The sequence below is a fragment of the Panthera uncia genome, chromosome D1, assembly GCF_023721935.1.
Source record: "Panthera uncia isolate 11264 chromosome D1, Puncia_PCG_1.0, whole genome shotgun sequence".
Lineage (NCBI taxonomy): Eukaryota > Metazoa > Chordata > Mammalia > Carnivora > Felidae > Panthera > Panthera uncia.
In genome coordinates this window covers 82,850,902-82,874,715 of record NC_064808.1, presented here as the reverse complement: position 1 = coordinate 82,874,715, position 23,814 = coordinate 82,850,902, and the positions used below count along the sequence as shown (strand labels likewise).

Here is a 23,814-nt window from a genome sequence, read left to right as displayed (position 1 = left end):
GAGAATGGAAGAATTAGGAGCCCCCAAATTAGCACAAGATTAGAGACAGGCCCGGGCTGCAATGGAGATCAACACCGCCTTAACCAGTCTTGACTGAAGAATTCTTTTAAAGCCTATGGAGGAAGGAAGGATGTGTATTTACCACCAGACTCATACCACAGCTATCCCTGAATAATATGTGACTCATAGTTTATTTTTGCTTGTACACACATGCCAAAATCAATATTTTTCAGTTTCCCTCAACCAAATATTTTTACTTATCTTATCATTAAATACTTATTGATTGCTCATTACATGTCAGATACATTTAATAAGCATTTTTGAGCATCTAATCTATGTCAGGTCCTGTGCCACACATGGGAAGTAAAAATTTTTGTCCACAGGGAGGTGCAAACTTTGTCCCCATCATCACAGTGCTTATTCTTTGGTGGGGCAATCAGGTATGTAGCTCCATGGTTCCAGCCCAGTGTGACAGAACAATAGCCTGGGGCAGGGGGTGAAATTTAGAAGGTCTCAGATCCTGTAACAACTGCAGGGACACATAGGGGAAGCCCCTGAACTAAGCAGACACAAGTGAGATACAATGGGCTTCATGGGTGGAGACAGACAGAGAGGTGGTCCCCACCAGGCTGTGCCTTCTGTAACCAGCCAGGGAAATGGCACTGCCTAGTGAAGGCCCCTGAACCTGGAGACTTCTCTTGACACCATTTCTGGAAAGCTTCTAATGAGAAGTCAAGCTCCTCATTAACAGATTAGTTCTGTGCCTTCAGAGCAGGTTGGTGAGTGTACTCCCCAGGGCTTCTCATCTGCCAATTCCTAGTCAGCAGGTACCACCTGGACTGGACCCAGTCTGAGGGAAAGGCAGGCCATGGGGAGGCTCAAGTGACTTGTATTTGAAATGTCATCACCTCATGCTCACATATGTTCCTTAGGAGCACAATAGCCAAAACTCATCAAGGGCTCTGCTGTTGAAATGAAGATAGACCCAGAGGCACCAAGGCTTCTGATGATACTGGTGAGAGCCTGTCCTCCACCAGCTGGAGGGAGGGTACTGGGAGGCCCTACCTTCTCACCCCCACCTTCTCCCCCATCAAGGCTGTCACACCTTAAGTTCTTACATGCCCCAAAGTGCTCTTACTCCAGGAATGTCTCATCTGAGGTGTTTCCACCCCCTGCCTGGCACTTTCTCAAAGAGAGTTTCCTTTGCAAGTTGCCTGAGTGCCTGCTGATTGATCCCTGGTCTCTCTCAGAGCTATCCTTGGGTGTCTTTTTAATGGCCTTACCTTAATTGCATTTTCCTGTTTGTGCCATGCAGTCAGCATGCAGTTTAATAAAAGATTTTCAAGCTGCTGTGCCCATTCTTCCCTCCCCACCTACATCTTATGTAGTAGAAGATTTTAAGCCTTATTTTTAAGGTGATTGATTTGGTGTGTTTTCCACTTTCCTTCCTGCTGTGGGGACATTTTGCCTCTATGTGTGATCATTTTTTTAAAAGCAACTTTGATTTTCCTGTCCCCTCACTTTCTACCCTGCTGTTGCAGAACCAAAGACTGGGAAGCTTTATTCCTCAAGGAGCTATTTTGCGTTTTCTGATTCTGTTATTGGTTGTTGGTGCTTTGGATTAGCTGTCGTCAGGGCTCAGGGCTTGTCATTCAACACTCACACAGTGAGTGTGTTAAAAGTGGGCATTTGAGGGGGGTAAGCTGGAGCCACGGACTTATTTTTTTAAACTGGAGCATAAACTTTTTATTTATTTTATTTTATTTTATTTTATTTTATTTATTTTACTTTACTTTAAATTACATTACATTATATTATATTATATTACTTTTACTTTATTTTAATTTACTTTACTTTGGATGTGATGCAAAAAGGGGAATTAATTACAAATGAAGCTATTACAAATGAATACTATTTTGTATGTGGTAGTGAACCCTTAAAAGATGGAGTCTTCAGAAGGTATCCATGTTTTGCATTTCCTTATATAAGTCATATTTATGCAAGGATGGAAGGTTCTTAAGGAAAACACAGTCTTTGATGAAAGTTTTGATGATCAGTGATTTTTTTCTTTTTGGCTTCAAAGTTGTCTATTTTATCTCTTAATTTTCTCTCAATGAGTGTAACTATTGAGACATCACACACAAACATAGATTTATATATATTCAGAAGATGACATAATTCTATCATTATCCATAAAATCCAATATAATTTATTAAAACATAGGAGGCCAATGGGCTATATTTTTATGTGTTAAAACTGTATCAGGATGAATAGAGGGTAAGTTCTTAGTACTCCTGAATCACCCTTCCGTAATGCCTGTCATGCAAACCTAGAGGCATTTTTAGAAATTAACCTAGTATCCTAAAATACTTTTAATATTTTAAAATTTTAATATTTTCTTTGTACAAGATCTAGTAAAGTATGAAGTGCTATCCATTTAATGCACAACAGTCTTAAGAAGGAGGTTCAACAGTCTTTATTTCCCACAACTTACTGATGAAGGTACTGAAATTTAGGGTAATACTTTTAAGGTCACAAAACAAGCAGCCAAACCATAAGTTATGTTTTGCAGACCTCCTACCTCCAAGTAGCCTGGTGAGTGGGTTTCTTTTCTGTGTATGTTTTCATGAAGGTTTGGTTATCAACACTGCCTTTTCTGTTGGATTTCTCTAGGTCTTACAGCACTTTAGAAATGTAAACCCAACCATCAGTTGCCTGAGATGTGACCACTTCTCACTGTTGGTGTCTGGGGAACAGGAAGATGGCAGAAAGTAGGATTCAGAAACCTTGCCTGAGCCTGATGCTCCACATGAGTTGTTGCATCAGTTTCTCTCCGCCTCTTGCAGAGGACATGCTCAATGAGCTAAAGCAGAGTAGCAGACAAACAAGTGACAACAGGCATTGTGGAGAGGCCATGGAGTGTCCTGGGAACCAATGTGAAGTATGAGTTGCACTGGAGAAGCCCACACGGAAAGCCTCAGGAACCAAAGGCAGCTGAGCTTGGCATATGGCGTCGCCACCTCCATAAGGGTAGGTATCTTCAGTATACTAGGTCTGGGCTCCCCTGTTTCCCTTTCTCTTGACCACTCTCCCCCTTCTCTGCTTCCTTTATTTACAAAGGCATCCACTATTTGAATCTTTGTGGCCCTCCTTAGACATCCTTGGGATCTTCTTCCATCTCTTCTCTTGTCGCCTTTTTCTTTCCTAAATATTCCTGGCCCAAGCCCCACTCCTTCTACCCTCCACTTCCATGGGCTACTTAAACTCCTATCCAGTGAAACAAGAGGTGTAACCCCCCCTCCTCCACATCCCTCTCTTTCAATTAGCTCAGTGTGATCTGTTTTGGAGAACTTTGTGCAAAGGAGAAAAGTTATGTGCGTGGGTGTTGTTAGTAGTAAATTAAGCATAAAATCTATATTCTGAACCAAAAATTGACTGTTAACTCTGTGTCAGAGGGAGACCACAGTTCTTGTCCTGGAGCAACTTGTGCCTTGGAAATGAAAAACGTCTGGACTGTTATTAGATCTTAGGCCACTGCGGGAGTTTTATAAAACACTCTGCTCCATCCAGGTTTCTCACTTGGCATTTCTGGGACACAGAGAATCTCTTCTGTCAAGCTACAAATTCATTTAAAATCTGTGCTTTCTCCCTGAAAAATTCTACTACCTAAAAGAGCCAATAACAATATGATAATTAATTATTATCTCTATTATAAGATAGAGCTTTTTCTTTTTTCAGCACTCACCTCAATTAAGGTGACATTCTGAATGCAGTATTTCTGTAGGTCTGTTAATCACAATTCACACATCAAATACAGGGAACTCCCCTCTGCTTTCAACTAATAAATAACACAATCATAAAACTCCAACTCCTGGAGGATACCCTTACTTGAGGATTTTAGATCAGCCAGGTACCTGTTATGTTGTTTTTGAGGGGGAAGAGTCTATCTGAACAGAAATTAAGAAGGAATTAAGAAGATATAAAGAGAATAGGAAGTGAGGAGAAGGAGAACTGTAAGAGAGGGTAAAATCTATTCCAACAATATCTTCTTCTAAAGCTGTTTATGATAAAAAGAGGATTAGGTAACCTGTATTCCTGCTATATTGAATTAAATCCTAGGCCGCCTTCCTTAGGCACTCACAGCTCTGAGAACATCAATCCTGTCACGACAAAATAGCCCTTGGGAAAAGGAATCCTCCTGGCAGTGTGCCATCCTGCTCTTATAAACTGTTAACCGTGGTAATGAACCAATCCAAGAGACATATTAATAATGACATGAAGAGACACATTTATTGTTGATTGTTGAGATGGTGGCAGATTTATTGTGAGCTTGCCAGGAGGGAGGGCTTGGCCCAGCAATGGTGCAATTAAAAACAAATTGAATACAGGGACAAAGAATCAATAATCTAACAGGGCAACTTTTAGTTTGCAAAATACAAATATAAATTAATTGACCTGAACACAGTTGCTAACTGGTCATTAATGTCTGCTTGCTGGCCAATCACAAGACATCGCCCATCCCATTATGTTTATTGCATCAAGCTGGGTGCACACACTTTCAGCTCTGTCTGCCAGGGCTGCCCTCTGAGGCATCTTGTTTAGAGGTGATTTCCAACTCCACCAGAAGAAAGTGGTTATATCAGATCTTTCCCCTTGAGCTCTGAATTCTGAAATTAAAAAAAAATGTTTCACTAAGAACTCTATTCAATAGGAATATTTTTAGTGCCTACAGTGGACATCAATCCACCCTAAGCACAGGAAGGCAAAGGTAACAAATCCAAGGTGGATGCTGCCTTTTGTGATATGGTCTCTAATAACCTCCAAGATAGGATATTTTGCCTTTATTTTTATGGATTAGAAACATTTAATATAAATGTGGTAACTGGTCATGCCAATTCAGATTGTGATTGCACCCATATAAAAAAAAAATATGACACTAACTCTGGCCCTTGTCTTCAAGGAAATTATAATCTGGAGGTAGAAAAGAGTGAAATCCACCAATAGCTGAAATATAAAATAAAAAGTTTCAGTTATCCTAAGAGAGTGTAGGTAAAATGGTATTAGAATTCCAAAGAAAGCCTTTGGCTTTGGATATTTAACAAATCTAAAATTGTACTGTCCAATATTATAGCCACTAGCATATGTGGCTATTTTTAATTAAATTAATTATAATTAAATAATACTAAAAAATTGGTTCATCGGTCCTACTAGCCACATCTCAAGTTCTCAATAGTCACCTATGGCTAATGGCTACCATGTTGGACAGTGCAAATATAGAACAATCCCATCATCACTGAAAGGGCTATTGGGCAGGTAAGAGGTCTATGGGACAGTGCTGCTTGAAAGGGTCTGCAGAATTTGGAATCTCAGAGAAAAGAACATTCAAGACAGATGGATGGTGTGAGAAATTGAAAAGCAGGCAGAGCACTGTGGGTAGGGGTTTTACAAAGACAAGTTTGCCTACATTGTGTGTAGGATACACAAATGGAATAACAGAAAGCAAGAGTGGAAAGTAGGCTTGGCTTTTAATTGTTTAGCAGTTGGAAAAGCGATCTAAGAGGGTTTGACTTTATCATCAATAGGGAGTCATTACAATCATAAGGAGGGGGGAGTGACATGATCAGATGTGTGCATCAGGAATGTTTAGACAATGGTGTTAAATTCAATTAAGAGGTGATAGAGACAGGATTGTGTAGCAATTACGATGTGACTAAAAAGTGGCTTGGGAGTAAGATTTTGCACTTTGATGGAACAGAAAGGAAGACAATAACTTTATTGGACATATCTGCTTTGATAGAGAAGAAAAAGAAAGAGAAGGGTCAAAGTTTATGCAAAAGTTTTGTACAAGGATGGTGTGTCTATGAATAGGAATATGAACTAAAAGAGGAAGAACAAGATTTTGAGCGAAGAAGGTTAAGTACAACATGGGACATGCAAAAATGCCTATGGATGCCCAATTTGAAGAGTTCAGGGACAAATCAGAAATTAGAGGATAGAATTATGGAAGCAATTCACAACCAGAAATATTGATTTAGCAGGATGATATAAACCTGATATTAACTTTGAGAAGGATGTTGTAATTACTAAGATAACTAGAAGGATAGAAAAAGATTTAAGGAAGAGAAACCCTAATTCTAGAGATATTAGACTGAAATCCTTTAACCAGAAATAACCTGGCAAGGAAAGTATGTGTATTGTAAATGAACTGCTGTGGCAGTCTGGCCTGCCTATATAAAAGGGATGGAATTGAGAGGAAGTTCCAAGTGGGGGTTTAGTGTGGGCTCTCCCTACAGACTGGACACAGCTGAAATCACAGGTCTTATCAGCTGGTGACCCAAGGCAAGCTTCTTAGCCTTCTGGACTATTTCCTTATTCAGAAAAGTAGGAAAATATATCCCACCTTCTGGGCTTAACTGGAAAATAGAATTGGACTATGTCTGTAAAATGACTGCCATACTAGGTACTCAGTGCATGATAGCCATGATTTATGATTATTAAAAAAAATCCTGTTTTACTTCACTACTATTACTTTTCAATTCCTATACCTATGGAGGAGAATTATTAGTGAGTAAATAGTCAAAGGCTTTTTGGTATCTTTATGAGAAGCCAAACTAGGATGAGTACAGAGGATAGTTATTTTTGCCAAGACACTGTGTGTGAGATAAAACTTGTTAACTAGGGACCCAACTCCAGGTTTCAAAACACAAGTCAGGCTCTCCAAATATGTGTACACACACTACATATAGGAAAATATCAGTATTCTGAATTTACATATTACTCTGTCTCTAAGCTATGACTAATCTTGTGGGTGGTGAAGTTTGAAATCTTATGTAGGATCCTGACTATATGAGAGCCATGATGAACTTTAATCTATTAGAATTTATGAACATTTAGTAATTTATCTTCTTCTAAAGTGTGATTGCTTCCTCTGCCCACAACAGTAAAGATCCTCTTGTATTTACTTGAGATATTGACAGACTAGCTTCTTAGGAAATGAGCTGAGCTCACCATGCAAATTGAGTAGAACATAACAGGCATTTCATTTTCTTCTCCATCTCCACATTAGTGATGATTTTGAGAACAGACTTTATGACTGTTCCATTTATTTAATTCACTTACTATATTACTATTATTATTATTATTATTTTAGATAAAGAGCATGAGTGGGGAGAGGGGAAAGGGGAAAGGGAAAGAGAGAATCTTAAGCAAGTTCCATGCTCAGTGTGGATCACAACTTGGGACTAAATCCCACGACTGTGAGATCATTCATGACCTGAGCCTAAATCAAGAGTCAGGAGCTCAACTGACTAAGCCAACTTGGTACCCCCTATTTCTTTAATTCCATTGAAAATAAGGCAGATGACAGCCCCAGGCCCTGGCACTTCTCTTTCTGGCTACTGTATATATCACTAGGTGCCAGGATTGGTAGCACCGTCTTAGATCATGTGTCTGTGCCTCAGTACAAGCCCACACATTTTAAAAGCCAGAACTCTCAAATGAAAATGTTGCCCCCTTGGCAGACAGGGTCATACCATCTCCAGCCCCGACAAAGTGTTCATCCAGTGTCTAATTTTGCTCAGGTCTCATTCACCATGGAAAATCCAACTCTTCCTATTCCTAGAACTCAAAGATTTTAAGCGTTACAAGAAAAATTGAGCATATACTCCCCCTCCCAGCCTTTTCTAGAGGGAGGCTAAACCTACATATTTTTTAAACATTTATTTATTTATGAGAAAGAGAGCAGACACATATGAGCAGGGGAGGGGCAGAGAGAGAGAGGGAGGCACAGATTCTGAAGCAGGCTCTGTGGTGTCAGCACAGAGCCCGGCATTGGGCTGAATCTCATGAACTGTGAGATCATAACCTGAGCCAAAATCAAGAGTAGGATGCTTAACCCACAGAGCCAACCAGGTGTCTTGGCTGAACATATATATTTAATGGAGGGTGGGACGGAATTCCACAAGCCAAAAAATAGCCATGAAGCCTGTGAAAACTGTGTGTACATGTATGCGTGACCTTGAGTGGCTGTGTGTGTGTGTGTGTGTGTGTGCGTGTGCTGTGTGTGTTGTGTGTGTGATGATCTTAGCTTCTAAGCAGAGCAGAACAAAGTCCCATATTTCTCCTCACAAGGACAGGAGCAGAAACTTGATAAAAGGAGGTATGTTCTTTGTTACAAAATGTGTCTTGGACTGTGTTGTAGCCAACTACACATGATGTCACGAGAGGTGTAGCAACCTGGGAGACTAGGTGGAGTGAACATCAATCCAGCTCCAGCTACATGGCTGACAAAGTCAGATAACAGTTGAGTAACACAGTCTGAAGAAAGGGATAGAATCTTTGAATGGAGAGTGAGAGCATGGGCTTCATTCCAACCCTGAGGCAGAAGGAGACCAGGTCAAGTGTGAAGAAAGCCTGCGTGGGGATACCATTCTTGTGAAAGAAGGCTTTTGAGGTACCTTCCTCTATTGTATTCTGGGGGTATTCTGAGGGCAAGAACTTCATTCCTATCCCCTCTAAGTTGTAGTTGCCTTCTTAGTTTATCCAGTCCCTAAACTAAAAATGTTAGCATAGGGGCGCCTGCATGGCTCAGTCAGTTAAGCATCCAACTCTTGATTTTGGATCAGGTCATGATCTCACAGCTCTTGGGATCAAGCCTCATGTTGGGGTTCTTCACTGAATGTCTCTCTCTCCCTCCCTTGTTCATGCTGTCTGTCTCTCCCTGCCCCCAAATAAGTAAAATAATCCTTAAAGAAAAAAGAATGTTAGCATATATTACACTGTTGGATGTGGGTTATGGCGGCTTACAAATATCAGAGTGGAACAGGGAAGGAGAGGATGTCTTTCTTTTCCATCCTCTGAGCCACAACCACTGTGGGTGAGCAATGCTCAGAGTCACCACTAAAAATGGTGTGAGCAAGGGGACCTCAAATCTTAAGGTCTCTGAAGAAAATACAAATGAGAAAGAGGATAAGAGCAAACCTTTCTGACTTCCCCATCAATGGGTGAAGGAGGAAAAGCCGGGGAGTAGAGATGCCTGGCTATACAAAAATCCTCCAGAGAAATTACATTAATAAATCCTAAAATATAATAACTAGAAAGGACTTCCTTACCATTTCTTCAACACTTCCATTTTAAAATAGAGAAAATGAAGCCCAGAGAAAGTCTTCTAACTTAGTTTGTACTATGGACTCTTTGGCCTGTGTGTTTTATTTGCACATGCACATAGAATTTGCAGCTTATAGACCCTTTCTCAGTATCTTATTTTCAAACGCAAAATATAATTTGCATAATATATAAGATCAAGGTATGCACATGTGTATCTGAATAAAATTAAGTACACTGACTTTTATTATTCACCCAAGGATAAGAAGCCAGGAAGGGAACCCTAAAAATACAGTCCTGGAAGTCAAGAGCAGTACTCAGGCTGGGGAGTGAGTTTTCTGATGCAGTCTTGTTCTTTTCTACTTTTCCACCCTGACTCTGTGAAGAACAAGTGTGATTATAATTTAAAATAGAGACTGAATAAATTAAATTTATTTCAGGTTGACTGGTTGCTTTTCTTTAGGCCCAAAATTACACGTTAATTGAAATGACTGTAATATTTGGGAGAAGAGGAGAAAATAGCAGAAGAAAAGAGGTTGGTTACAAAGGAAAATCTGAAAATAGGTTGCTCCTTGGCACAACTGACTTGCAGGGCCTGCTTCCCCTGCCTGCTGCACATGCTCCCCCAGAGCCCTGCCCCACATCTGCTCCCCGGCCTCAGACTCAGCCTTGCCACTCCACCCCAGCAAATCTCCTTGGTATCCACTCTTCTTAGCAGTACTTTAGAACTTTTTATATTTCTCTCACTAATAGTGACATTTACCTGTCCTTTTATTTAGCTATGAAGTAGCAGTCTGGTGTGTGAACATACTGGATCTAGAATCATATCATCTGGCATTTTTTATTAAGTGATGCTTTGCCACTTACTGGCCAGGGTAACTTGGACAAATGACTTCAACTCTGAATCTCAATTTCTTTTCTTGGAATATGGTAATTTTCTGTTTTGTCTCCCAGGGCTTTTGTGAAGAATTAATCAAAAGATTATGTAAGTAACATGTTTTTACTCTATTTTGATAGCTGTTTTCCAGACACAAATCTAGTGAAGAGAATTTAAAGCATTTAGTAGGTGCCATCATCTTTGGACAGTTTTAACCTCTCTAAGCCTCAGCTTCCTTATTTTTAAAATGTAAATCTGATGTAGACTTTGTAGGGTTAGTGTGAGGATCAACTGAGCTATGGTTTATGCTTAATGTGCCCAATTCAGAAGTTGGCTGGTACTCAGCAGAATCTAGAACTGGACTGGTTCACAAATCAGACTTCTATAAACTCAACATTGGGTACCAACCAGTCTCACCTGAATTGACTCCAGGCTCAAAGACTCAAAGTGTTTTGCAGACACAAAAATTGCATGATGTTGCTGTGGAGTCTCAGATGTGAGAAATTCACATAGTTCGGCATTTCTGGCAATTTGCATAAAATTAGGCTGAGCAAGAGGAGTTTGTTCCATGAAAAGAAGTACCTGGTAGTAAACAGATTTCTGAACTAGCCAAGAAAGCAGACAGAAAATGTCAACATCCAGGGAGCAAAGAGCCAGCACATCTTCCTGCCGATCCATCCTGGACAAAGACTATGACCATGGTGACACCAGATATCCACAGAATTTCAGAGTGCTGAAGACTTCATGACAATTAGAATCACAATTAGATACTGGATTCTCAGAGGGGCCAGAGTTTTCAGTACTTACATAGGATAAAGAGGTAACATTTAAAACGTGTATCCCTGGAGTGATGAGCTACTAGTAAATTAATTATCTTCTTTGCTTCACTCAGCATCTCTATACCATTTGTTGTAGCTTTGGCATCCCACCCCCACTGCTAATTTTCTTCTTGAGCTTTGTCCTCAATTTCTGATGATACAATGTAATATCAGTAGCAGGGAAAAAAGGGGGGTGTGTGGAAAGAAAGGATAACTGAAAAATTCCCATGGATTTAAATTAGAGAAATAACCTCAGACATGGCTGGCAGGGGGGATGCTGGAGCATGCTGGAGAAACATTGATCTTGGAGTCATATGGCCATAGTTCAAGACCCAGCTCTGCTACTTACTCACAGGAGACCCTGGCTGCTCTCTTAACCTCCATGAACTGCAGTTATTTAATTTGCAAAATGAGGAGAACAGTCACTGCACTTCAGCCTCCCAGGGCTTGTTGTAAGGGTCAAATGAGACAAAGATTGTGACCAGTGCTGTAAAGTGCTAAATAAATGCATGTTATCCCTGGTATATCTCTTAGCTTGTCACACTGAAGACCCTTATCCCTCCAGGGAACTGTTCCCAATTACTGTCCATTCCAAGTTATCTGGACAGTGTCTGGCTCATTCCCCACCCCGATCTGCTTGCAAGGGGCTTTATGATCACTGCCTTCAGATGCCATTTCATTAGCTATATCAATCTGTTCTTCCATTCATTTTACAAACATTTGCCGAATGCCTAGTATGCCTCTGACAGTGTACTATGTGCTGGGGTTGGATATAAATAAATTATGGTCTCTGTTGCTCTGTAGGAATAGTTAATTTCAGAAATCTTACCTACTGTCATGTTAATAGGTTCATAATGGATCTCAAATATACCTTTTCTGATCCTGAGCTACACCTTAGTTCTATAGCACATGTTTAATATTTGTGCTTTCCTTGTCCCTAAACCTAGCAAGACTAATGCTTTCCTATCCTAGAGGCCCAGGATCCTAATTCCATGATTATTAGCCATGCCGTCGATATTTCCCCAAACTCAAAAATGGAAATGATATCCTTTTAATTCTTCCTCTTTTAAGGCATTAAGATTAATCCTCTCAATTTCCCTTGGACAATATCTTGAACCTTCTCCATTTCCACAGGTAGACATACAACCCACTCACATCACACATTGGGGTGACAGGAGTAACCTCCTCCCCAATACTTCTGCTTCTCTCTACTTCACTCCATCCCCAACAGAGCTGCCAGGTTGATTTTCCTACCTGACTAATCTGACTCCACAGCAACACCTCTCTCTTGCCCTGGATTTTCTTAATACCTAAGTATACAGTCTAGGTCACATTATCATACATATTCACATGGTGCTTTTTAAAATTATTCCCTCAGAGGTCAAGATGTGTCATGGGTATCAGTGATAGTATTTTAACGAATGCAGCTCTCTTGAAGAGGACTTGGAAACTAATGCTATCAGGTATGTGGCAAAGGCCACCTTATAAAACAGTAAAGGACAGGCTCTGAGGTTAGTGACAGAGCCTCTCTGAGTTCCTCACTTTGCGGCAACAGGGAGCAGCAAAGCCAAGGCCCCATGGGACTGCTCTCCCTTCTGCTAATGGCACTTGGTTGGCAGAGGTGACGAGATTCTAACATTCTCAAATGGACAGAAGATAAATCAACCTCTCTCTCTCTCTCTCTCTCTCTCTCTCTCTAAACAGACATGTTGCAGCTCGGAAATTTTTCAGTTTTTCTCATTGCAAAATCAATAACCATCAGCAGTTTGAAATTAAAGGCAAGATTAGGCCTCAGTTTTATACATGCCTTATTGTATTCCAAAAGCTTTCTACTCAGTCAGATAAATCTTCTTTAAGAGGATTAGGAAACTTTCATTATCTTTATCTAACCTGAACTAACACTAAGTCTGAAAAATTAATCTATAGACTGGACAAAAGCCGATAGCTGCTGGGAAGAAGGAGGACTCTTGGACTTCTTTCTAATTGAGCAGTAGGGTCTCTGCTTCCTCCCACTAGAAATTCAACTGGTCTCCAAAGAAAGAACAAGTCACCCATTGCTAACCAAGACAGAAGAGAATGCAGCTCTGTGAGTGCCTTCTCTTTACCTCTCAGTAAATGTAAAGGCCCATCTGCTAAGTGTTCAAGGGAAGGTTGTCTCCTCCCACCTCCACCCACCCTGATCTTTTGCATTGGATTTCACACCTCAGTTGTCCAGAGTTATAAGAGTCTCTTGGTCTGCAATGTGGAGACTGTGAGGAACTGACCTCTGAAACTGGAGTCACTCCATGGCTCTGCTCTCGCCTCTTCTTGGACTCTTGCTGACTCAAACCTATGAAGCCCACAGGGAAACACCACTGGGTTCCATATCCAGCCCAACGAATTGCTCCAAGGGCCTTATGAAGCACATTATCCCTGAAGCTCTCCATCACTAGCACTTTATGGCCTGTATTGACTTTGACATGCTTACACAATCTGTCTTATTTCCTGAAAAGTGATAGCCTTGTTCTGTTTGAGTCTGTTTCTGTACAGTGCCTGACAGTTCTTTTTTATTTCAGTGCTGCATTTCCTGAATTTGAAGATAACTTTGCTGTCAAGGCCATGAAGGTGCCATGGAGGCGTCACTTCCAATGCTGAGAATTTCAGCTCCTCTGGAACTAAGCCCAGGTGGCAGACGGGGTAGTGAGAACTCACACCCCCTTGTTTTCTGCACCCCCAGAAACTTTCAACAGACATTCCAGCTCATCTCAGATAACTGATCTCACCAAGTGCCTCCACCATCCTCTGAGAAGAAGCATCAGACATGACAGCTGCCTTTATCTCCGGATGCCAGGCCGTCTTGTAGTTCCAAAGCAGTGATCATCACCAAGCCATACCCCTGGGTGGGACATGAGTGGAGAATGGAAACAGCAGAGTGTACAGACATCTGTGGTATGCAGGCCAATGTGGGTGTCTGAAAGCACTTGGGGATGAGACAAGGGCTTGGAGGCTGAACTGAGGCTGGGCTTCAAGCAATATGGCAGCACCCAGGGCCTGGTGGAAAAGAAAGCTGCAGCAGAATGATTTCTGATCCAGCACAATGCCATTACAAATGTCCCAAGAACCAGAGACCTGGATGTTAAGCTAGCAAAGAGCTGTTTCAGCCAAAAGAAAGAATGGCCACCCTGATTTTTACAAGTGAATGAAGTGTGAAAAGACACTAACCCCTATTCAAACTCTCCATGAAACCAACTGATGTGAGTAAAGTATTTTTTTTTTTTAGTAAAGTAGGGGTGAAAACATCCACATTATCTAAGCCAGGATGCAGCAAACATTTCATAAACTGAAAACAATTCGTCAAATATACTACATATGGGAATTGATAAAAGGCACTTTTTAAAGTCTGAATCACACACAGGGACTCTTTCTGAGATTTCAGTGTACAGCTCCAAGAGGTAAGTATAGGAGACTCTGAGAAAGGTCCACCCAAATCTCTCATTTGGTGGAGGAAGGCTGTGTCACTGGGGGATGGCCAGTAGTATCCTTAGTACTTCATTGTTACCATGAGTCAACACCTGAGATAAATTACTTTACCTAGAAATGGTGGGGCAGAGGGGTGATGTTAGTTGGGGGTAGTTCAAAATAAGTTAATTTTTATTGTTTCCTTGTTTTAAAATCGCTCCCAAATTCTCATAGCTGCTATTTGAATGTGCTTTTAATTCCTAATATTTAATAGTTAATATCTGGGATTCTGACATTTCTTCAGCCTTAGTTTTTTTCCTACAATGTGAAATTCTAATGAAAAACTATTGTACAATATGTTTGGGTATCCTGACACAGATTTTTAAAGAGAGAATGAGAGGGGATGTTAAGGAAAACCTCCCCTTTTTAAAAATTATATGGATGTATTTCTGACATAGACCTGGAGATAGCATTTTGACTAGTATCCCTCTTAATATACACTCCATTGTGAGGCTAACGGGATGCACAGACCCAGCCACCATGCTGGGTTGTACTCGAATGCAGAATCCAGAACCCCTTCTGGAATATGCACACCCAACAACCATGCAAAACTAGTCACAAGTCATATAACATCAAATCAGTGTTAACCTTTTATTATGAAATAATCCTGTGAAAGATAATTAAAAGGCACAGAGAGTAATACCACCTCTATTTTTTAGTGTTTCTTGCCCTACTTTAGAGTGCTAAGTAACTTAAGAAAGCTCAACAAGCACATGCCAAACAACTTATTAACAAGAACAGAAGGACCAAAGGTACAATTGAGAGACTGTGAAGATATGCAGTACTTAGTCAAGAATTCAGCAGATGGGAAGGAATCCAGAACATACACTCAGTCTCTGGGTTCCACAGAGGAAAATGTTTCTCATGTCTTCACACAAGAATAGAAGCAAAGACTGAGATAATGTTTCCCTTCCATCATCGACAGGTCCACCAAGCCCCGAATTCAGCTGTAACTCACCTTGCACTATGAGGTGGACCCGGGAAGTTTTCGGGTGGTTGTCTGTTTGCACAGAGCAGGTGTATGGGCCCTCATCATACACATCCACGTTCTGGATCATGATGCTGTATTGGGTTGGTGTGTTGACCAGGATGATCACACGAGGGTCTATGGACCACTTGTCATTCCCAGCATAGAGGATGGTGCTGCGGTTTAGCCAGGCTACCCGGGTGACTCGGTCATCTATGGTACACCTGTGAGGGAGGAGGGTGGGGAGTGGAGATGGAGGACATTGGGGGAGGGGAGGGGAGTAGGGGAGGGAAACATTGAGGAATGGAGGTGGGGAAAGGGAGAAGAGAGTGTTGAGAGGCTGTGTCATAAATGTGGTTGCTGTATTCTGAGGAGTAAATGGAACAAAATAGCCCCATGCTAAAAGGAAACAATCAATTATTGATGAAACTTCCTAAGTATAGGGTAACAGTGGCCTGAATTATCCTGAAGAACTGATGATACAAAATCGTTTCTATTTGATTTAGGAGCATATTATGTGAAGATCTTTGTCATATATTTGCTTTCCATCTTATTTTTCCCCCCAGGCTTATATGAAAATTAGTTTATATTTCTTGAGCACATTTACCACCTTGTGGGAGACATGGCCCAGGGGCATAGAGGCAAGAAAGTGGATCAGTATTTCAAATAGGTCACAGATAATCTACAAAGCAAATACCTAACTTGTTAGTCAAAAATTGGACATATTTACCACCAGCCCTCCCTGGTACTGATAATCTCCTTTTACCCCTAAGCTACGCAAATTCTGCAAATTATAATTTATAACATGGATTGATAAAATTCACCTTAGAAAGCCATCAATTTTTAGGAAGTCTTGGCTGCCTCTGAAGATGTCAGCAGAGGTAAGAAGAAAATGATCAGAGTTCCTCTTCCCTCCTACTGCCACCCCCTACCCACCCCCAGCCCAGAAAACAAAGAGGCTGATGTCACATGGGTTATCATTATGGTAAAAAGCTAATCTCAAAAAAAAAAAAAAAAAGCTAACCTCTACTTCCTCAACCTCGCACATACTCAACAATTGGAAGCTGTGAATGTAAGTGGAATTTGTTGTTTGGTATGAATGACTTGCAGGGTATTAGGTTTAATGAAGAAATATTTATGCCTGGTGGTCAGAAGGAAAATTTGCATATGTTCCCCAGGATTTTAAATCTATTGAAAGAAAATGGAAGAGGATCCCTTGAAAATGTGGTCTTGCAAAGAAGAGTGTGTTTCAAGGGCCCCAGGTATATGCCCACCTGCCACTCACCCCTCTAGTCTAAACCTGAGTTGCGGTATCTGGGCAAATAGTGAGGTCCAGTTATAGCTGTGCGATTCCCATAAGATGTCCCAGCAAACAGGTCTGAGGCCCACCTTCTGGGCACAAGGAACATCAATCCAGCACCTCCAGATGAGAAGACAAAGCAAACAAACAAAAAAAAAACACTGCCTCATCTCACCAAATCTGATCCCATTTTGACTGAAAGCAGAGATCTTTCTACAAGGCTCAGGAGACAAGAACACCAAAGACACTGACAATGGAAGAGAGAGCATGAACTTTTGGACATGCTGTTTTCCCTTAGCAAAATGGCCAGCCAGACACAGCCTGAATGGCCACGGGAGCAGAACAATACTGGAGCACTAAAATGACAGCTTCTGTTGAAAGAGGAAAATGCTCTGTCTAGCAAAGTACTCTCCCTGGTTGGTAGGACACATAGAAATAATACTAGCTTCCAATCACAGAAGTCTTTGTATGTACAGGTCACCTGTCATTCAGCAGGTTCCGGCAGCTTTGAGTTAGGGGTGGGGTGATAATTAGATGCTTTCACAGGACGGCAGGAAGAACCTTTCTCTTCTAAATTTTCTTTATTTGCTGTTTTTCAAACTACAAAAATAAAATAACCATATTTAAATGTGTGAACAAACGAGGTCCTTAATTTGGTAACACTCTTGTTACCTCTCCTTCTACATCTCACTTTTTACATACACATATTCACATAAATAAAGACTGTGTTGATTTATTTACCTGAAATAGAATTATACTCTAATATTCCTATGAAGCTTTTTTTTTTTTTTGGAACTTTATCACAGGTATCCCTTAACGCCAGTAGTTATAGATCTATTTTTGTATTTTTTTTTTTTTGAGAGACAGAAAGCAGGAGTGGGGGAGAGGGGAAGAGGGAAAGGGAGAGAGAATCTCAAGCAAGCTCCATGCTCAGGATGAAGCCAGACACAGGGCATAATCCCACAGCCCTGGGATCATGAGCTGAGCCACAATCAAGAATCAGATGCTCAGGTGACAGCTATCCAGGTGCTCCTACTTTTGTAATTGTTTCTAAGTAAGTCTAAGATCAGCAAGATGAGTTTTGGAGGCTCAACCACATTTAAAATTAGTAATAATTCAAGTATCACTGACTCTTTGCCACCTTCACAGGTGTGTCATAGTGATAAAAAAAAAAATTGAATGTATGCAGTTTCCTTCATATCCTGGGACCCTAGCTTCACTCTGCAGTTTGTCCTTCTGCAGCAACTTTCCATTTCCCTAATGCAAACTGAAAAGCTCTTAATGGACCTTGCACTCTACCCTTTCAACAGCATTTCTTAGGGGAAAAAAAGAACAAAAAAGATAAACACATTCATTCACTTTCAGTTGAAAATGATTGATGAAGTTTCCTGTGCAACCTTTCTTTATAACAGCTGTGTTTTCATAAACACCAAATTTCTATTTGAATAACTTCTAACAATAAAGTTCTAATTGTTCAGTGCCAGGAACTGTCAAGCCTGGAAGTGGATGGTAAACTCAGAGTAAAGGGAGTCACATTCTAGTCCCCAGAACCACACAAACCCAAGTGACAAAGTGCAAACAAATATTCTTGCTTTTATTTTGGTCAATTATGTAACCTCTCAAAAATTTTAAGTTGATATATATATTTGACTTTTTAAATTTATTTTTGAGAGGGCACAAGTCAGGGAGGGACAGAGAGAGAGGGACAGAGGATCTAAACTGGGCTCAGCTCTGACAGCAGCAAGCACAATGTGAAGCTTGAACTCATGAACCACGAGATTATGATCTGAGTAGAAGTTGAACGCTGAACCAACTGAGCCACCCAGATGCCCCTAAGTCATATAATTTTTAAAATTTAAGTTAAAAGGATGCACTTCTGGCCTGTGGAGAATATTCACAATTTTAAAATTAAAATGTCACAATATTCCTTTATATATGTATTTATATCTATATCTATATCTATATACACACACATATTTTCAATAAAATTTAAATGCAATACTGATTTGATTATCTAGTTTCAAAATCATGAAAAAGTTCCTTATTGGTCATAAAATGTGAATTGTTCCTTTTTAAAACTTGAACTTGTGTTTCCAATATATGTCTTCTGCAGGATTTTGTCTTGATGTAATCTTTCATACTTAAAAACCTTTTATTGATAAGCTACCATATTTATTTGCAAATATATATAGAGAGATGGAAATTGAAATTTCTTATATGTTCTATAATCATAAAGCTCTGAGTAATGCTATTTTCTTTTAAAATTAGTTATTATAAGGACAATATTGATAAAACAACATAAATATATTGTTCATCTTATTAAGTAATAATTAAACATAAAAAGTAAACTTTTGCTGGATATAGAGTACTTAATGGGGTAGATGAGGTTTTTTAAAATTACTTTGAGGGGTGCATGGGTGGCTCAGTAGGTAGAGTGTCTGACTCTTGATTTCAACTCAGGTCATGGTTCCATGGTTAGTGAGTTTGAGCCCCGAATTAGGCGCCATGCTATCAGCCCAGAGTCTGCTTGGGATACTCTCTCTCCCTCTCCCTTTGCTCCTCCCTGCTCGCATGATCTCTCTCTCTCTCTCTCTCTCAAAATAAATAAACTGAAACAAAATAAATAAAAATAAAATCATACCTTGAATAAATAACCTTACTGCTAGAATAAGATAGAGCTCAGGACTGATTCAACTTCTATTTTTGTTTGAGAGAAACCTAGTTCACATAAGCGAGGGAGAATCTTGTATAGCAGTGCCACTCAATTCTTTGAACCTCTTCCAAGATATGTGCCAAAAATCACACAGAAATATAGCTTCAAAAATTATTTTAATGATCTCACAGCTGACAATTCAATTAGTTCCTCCTTCAGCTTTTTTTAAAGCAATGAATTGAAAAATACCTGACTTGCAAAGGGCTTTGTAACTCAGTATTAAATTCATTTAATTTCACAATATCTGGACAGTATATTGTTAACATTTTACCAGGCTTTATCAAATGACTATTAAAGATGTATTTCTCTTTTACTTAGAAGGACCTTGTTTAACCCAATACACCCAGAAAGGTGGGTAAAATTGAATGCTGTTTATTTTAATATGCCAAATCACATTGTCTCTACCAGAAAATGTCTCTTTCTCTAATTACAAGATAGAGAAGATATGTGCTTTGCTATGATGTCTTTGTCCTTTCCCTTCATTACACCTATGCTTTACTTTGGTGGGATTCTCCTTCAAGAGTGATTTTTTTTTTTTTTGTAATAGTCGGATGATGGTGACAAATAAAGGTAAATTATTTCCTGGACAATTTATAAAAATGGGAACAGTCAAAAGGATCACTAGAATTACAATTCAATCTCAGTGCCTTTCTTAGGCAGATTGATTTAGGAAATCTGAGATCTTGAATGTATCCTCTTAAGTGCATGGAACCAGCACAAATTACCAGGAGTCTTGCAGGGACTGACTTTGAAACAGTTCAGTCCAAATCTATTCTCCATGGGCAAAACAGACTCTCAGTGCCCTGCCACACATACCTTGGGAAGCCTTGTGCACTCCTTGGGTAGATATACCCCAGACAGATACCCACAGCCCAATTTACCTGCTGTCAAACCTGGGTTTCATTAGCAGGCACGGACAGGGGCAAATAGAGTGGAGTAACTGGATAAATCTATCTCTCCGAATGGGGCAGAGACCATTCATTGAGTCTGTACAGTACTAGAACCTAAAGAATGATAAAGTCACTTGTGAGAATGATGATGTTGTTTGAGGGAAAAGAAGGAGACAACAGGGAACAGCAGGAAGAAGAGCTCAGAGAATAACTTTTTAAAAAATGCTTAAGTGTTCTTACAAACCTGGCTCCTTCCTTGATGTTTACGGCTGTGTTGAACTCTCATTTATAGGAAGCACATGGAGGAGAATTTTTTATGTTAAATAAGGGCATCCAAGAGGAAAATCAAGAAACATGAATGATAACCTTCTAATTTCTTGAAAACTCTTTTAGGTCTCTAAAATTCTTACCCTTAAGCAAATCTTATCTAGTGGCCCTTCATAAGGTAGAATTCATTACAACTCAATGGTAATGTCTCAAATTACATAGTGTTTATTGGTGCCTAGCACAGTTAAGAACTTTCCATATATTAAATAACCTGATCCTCATAACTACCCTTTGAGACATGCTTTATTATTATCATACTTTACAGATCACAAAACCGAGATGCAGAGAGGTTCAGGACTCTGAACAGCTGGTACAACCAGCGTAGAGAATTTACACCTATTCAGCCTTGTGTAGAATTTCTGCACTTAAGGGCTGTTGGCTTCTCCTTAAAAAGAAAGTGTTTGTGGCTCAAGACTCAAAGTAATAAGACCAGGAGGAGTTCATTGGTATTATCCAGTTTCCCACAAATTTATGGTATTCAGTTTTTAATTTTAGCATTTAATTTTCTCATAAAATAGCTTAGGAGAACAGGAAAGATATTTGGAAATGACTTTTGTACATTGTTAAACCACCTCTAGCTATTTGTGAAGAGTGGAAATACTCAGAAATGGCAAAGAAATGCCAAAAGCTATTGGAGGAAAGGAATTTTGCAGGCAAAGTTGTCATTTTCAATTCCACTAAACATGGGACATGCGGTTAAGATGCAGGGTCATTTTGTTTTGTTTTTAAGGAAGAAGTGCAGATAGAAGAAATCCATGCTTTCAGGCAGTGGTTCTCAAACTTCACTGTGCATCAGATTCACCCTGAGAGTTCTTTAAAACACAGATTGCTGAGCCCAACTCCCAAGTTCTTCTGATTTAGTGTGTTCAAAGTGGGGCTGAGAATATGCATTTTAAAGTTCCCAGGTGAGGCCATTGATACTGGTCTGAAGACTCTGACAACCACTGCCTTTAAGAAATCAGACAAGAGACAAGTTGGAATTCAATCAAAATAAAATCTTCCTGAAAAGTGAAATTAGGTAGCTTTAAGGTTTTTGTTTGTGTTCTTTAGGTCTGCTTTTGTTTTTATATTTTGCCTCTGAAAATACAAAAAAAAACACCGTGATTCACATAACAGATATTTAATCAATATCTAAGGTACACTAGACAATATTCCAGGAGCTGAGAATGCTGGCTGGCAAACAGGCAAAGGTCATGATCCTTGAGGCTATGTCCAGTGAGACAAAGAAAGCATATAAGTAAATAAGCATATTAGTTTTGGAGGATGACAAGTGGTGAATGCAAAGCAGGTTAAGGAATGGTGAGTGCCGTGGGGACTGGGAGCATATTTGAGACAGAGGGGTTAGTAAGTGCCACCTGGGGCTTGTATATTAGATGCTGAAAGTTTTACAACCTTATATCTGAATGCAGTACAGTGCATGTATAAAAATAATGTGTACTTAAAAATAAAAGTCACATCTCAATTATATACACAGATAGGTGTAGGAGCATCTAGATAACATGGATACCTAGAGCATGACTATTTAATTATTACAAGTATTTTGAACCAGTCTCACGAAGAGTGCCTCTCTTGTATGGATAACTCTGTAGATGCTAGTATTCAAAAAATTGAAAACTCGCATTTTGAGAAACTAAAGTTTATCAGAAAATGTCTTTATATTTCCACCCTTGTTATTGGGATAATACCTAAAATACATTGCATGCCTCTCTGCTTTAATAAGTAGACAGTAGTGAATAGAGTGAATAACCTCTAATACAGACTCATCATTTTAAACTTCCACTCTCTTTGGAATGCAATGTTAATAGAGAAGATCCTGGACTTCTTCATAGAATTACAACACTGGATTTAATTATTTATACACTTATTTTCTGGGGCTGTAAATACCACATGGATAAGAATCATGTCAGTGGTCTTCATTTTTTAACACCAAACCTCCCACAGCGGATCTGGTATCTATTATAGGTGACCAGTACATATTTATAATGATGGAAAGGTGTAAGGCAATGTTTTTCAAACTGATGTCAAAATACCCTACAAAGATTATAGTGGGGTTCAGTCAGTTGAGTATCCGACTTCGGCTCAGGTCATGATCTCCCAGTTCTTGAGTTCAAGCCCCGCATCCAGCTCTGTGCTGACAGCTCAGAGCAAGAAGCCTGCTTCATGTTCTGTGTGTGTGTGTGTGTGTGTGTGTGTGTGTCTGCCCCTCCCCCACTCAGGCTCTGTCTCTCAAAAATTATTAAACATTAAAAAAAAGACATAAAAAAGCCCACAAAGATTATAAATAATGATATGTTGCAATGAGAGTAGATCTTGTATCTTCTCACCACAACTAAGACAGGCTAATCATGTGATGAGATGGCAGTGTTAGCTTTTGCTGGGTGGTAGTCATTTGCAATACATAAATTCATCAAATCAACATGTTGTACGCTTCAAACCTAAAAATGTTATATGTCGGTTATATCTCAGTAAAGCTCAAAAAAAAAAAAAAAAGAACCTACATAAGATGAAGTAGATGTCCTTGGAGATATTATGTGTGTGACTCTGTAAGTTATGTACACACACAAACACACACACACACACTCACAGCACCCATGGGATTTTTACTTGTGTATTTTTTTAATCTAGTGTTTTTATTTGTAAAATATTCTTTAAAAATATAATATATACATATTCTGGATGTTTTATGACTACAATTAGATTTAAATGTTCAGACTTGTGTCTATTATTACAATAGCATAAAAGAGTATGTATTCTGTTGTTTCAGAATAATGAAAAAATACAGAGGTGGACTTAAGGTTCAGCAGTACATTTCTCCCAAGGAACGCTGAATGATCCCAGGGTCCACTATAGTAATGAAGGTTCTCAAAAGTTGGAATGAAGCCATGTGGAAAGAGAACTCTGTTGTCATATGGCACAGACCAAAGCTAAAAGTGATGCTCTGGCAGCAGTCAGGACCATATTCACATTGCAACTTGGAAATTAATTTTAATAAAATATCATCTGCTCCATTAAATTAATGTTGTTAATTTTAGTGGTTACCTATGTGTATGATTTAAAACCAGATTTTAGAGTCATGTAAGTCTATAAAGGTTAAGGGATTTATACCTAGTTTTATGATTTTATGCATAAAATGTTTTTTTTTAAATAATGTTGCAACTGGGAAATCCTGAAATCTTGTTTTTGTCCACCCTTGCCCCTGCCTTCAAAAGGGCCTTCTAGAGAGTATTCAATTTAGAAATGCTGATAAAGGTGATAGAGTTGAATGTTAAAGCCCAATATGCATTTTCCTTGAATTTTCTTTTTATATTTACCTATGATATTA

The 23,814-nt window shown here is 39.5% G+C and overlaps 1 protein-coding gene and 1 long non-coding RNA gene across 4 annotated transcripts in view; one reads left to right on the top strand and one right to left on the bottom strand.

Moving 5' to 3' along the window:
• Positions 1-23,814, bottom strand: part of OPCML (opioid binding protein/cell adhesion molecule like) — a 496,230-nt gene that overhangs the window by 196,759 nt on the left and 275,657 nt on the right. For all 3 annotated transcript variants that reach the window (XM_049654127.1, XM_049654137.1, XM_049654146.1), the window contains exon 2: positions 15,254-15,486. In XM_049654127.1, coding sequence (XP_049510084.1) covers positions 15,254-15,486 — 233 coding nt within the window. The remainder of the gene's footprint in view (positions 1-15,253; positions 15,487-23,814) is intronic.
• Positions 292-23,460, top strand: LOC125938791 (uncharacterized). The gene is made up of 6 exons (XR_007462815.1): positions 292-1,015; positions 2,674-3,030; positions 10,057-10,087; positions 12,724-12,883; positions 13,353-14,030; positions 23,257-23,460. It is a non-coding gene; the product is annotated as an uncharacterized LOC125938791 (long non-coding RNA).